At 73.5% G+C, this 684-nt stretch overlaps 1 protein-coding gene across 2 annotated transcripts in view; it reads right to left on the reverse strand.

The window, feature by feature from the left end:
* Positions 1-311, reverse strand: part of Pkn2 (protein kinase N2) — a 122,076-nt gene extending 121,765 nt beyond the window's left edge. Inside the window, exon 1 of one of the 2 annotated variants that reach the window (XM_013024713.1) lies at positions 63-287. In XM_013024713.1, the coding sequence (XP_012880167.1) occupies positions 63-110 (48 nt within the window). In that variant the 5' untranslated portion in view covers positions 111-287. Of the gene's footprint in view, positions 1-62 lie in introns of both variants that reach the window. The other variant, XM_013024714.1, reaches the window with a different exon arrangement.
* Positions 312-684: the final 373 nt, after the last annotated feature.

Below are 684 nucleotides of genomic sequence, written 5' to 3' on the forward strand. Positions count from 1 at the left end.
CCCGCGGCGGGTGTCCCCGGGGTGTCCGGGGCCGGCGCCTCCCGCCGGGCCGCGGCCCTTACCTGCAGCTCCGTGAGCAGGATCTCCCCCCGTTCGGGGTTGGACGCCATTGCGCTCCGCTCCGGACTCCGCACCTGAACGCCTCCGCCGCCGCGGGCGAAGGGAGAAAGGCGGGACCCCGAGCCGCGGCGAGGAGAGAAAGAAGGGCGAAAAAAAGAGAAAGAAACGCTAGGGGTTCATGGAGGCGCAGCCCCGCAGGAGGCGCGGCTCACTCCGCTCGGGTCATGGAGAGCGGCGGGGAGCGAGGGCCCTCGGAGCGGCTCCCCCGCGCCGCCCGCCGCCGCCGCCCGCACCGGGCTCCGTCCGCTCAGACGCTCCCTCCAAGCGACGCCGGGAGCCGCCTCAAACCTCTCCGTGAGGGGTGAAGCGGCCGCGGCTGCCGCTCCGCCTGTCGCACCATTTGGCTGTCACCGCGTCGCAAAAGCGGGCGCACTTGGCGGCTCCCAGCACACGTGACCGCAGCCGCCGCCGCCTCTCGCCGGGCGGGGCAGGGAAGGCGAGGTGAGGGTGGGGCGGGGCGGAGGGCGGGAGCCGTGCAGGGGGCGGAGCGTATCCTGGGCGGCGGACTGCTACTGGCCCGCCAAGGAAAATGAAGGGAGATGATTGGACTGGCGTCTCCGGGGA

The sequence above is a fragment of the Dipodomys ordii genome, unplaced genomic scaffold (assembly GCF_000151885.1).
Source record: "Dipodomys ordii isolate 6190 unplaced genomic scaffold, Dord_2.0 Scaffold78, whole genome shotgun sequence".
NCBI lineage: Eukaryota > Metazoa > Chordata > Mammalia > Rodentia > Heteromyidae > Dipodomys > Dipodomys ordii.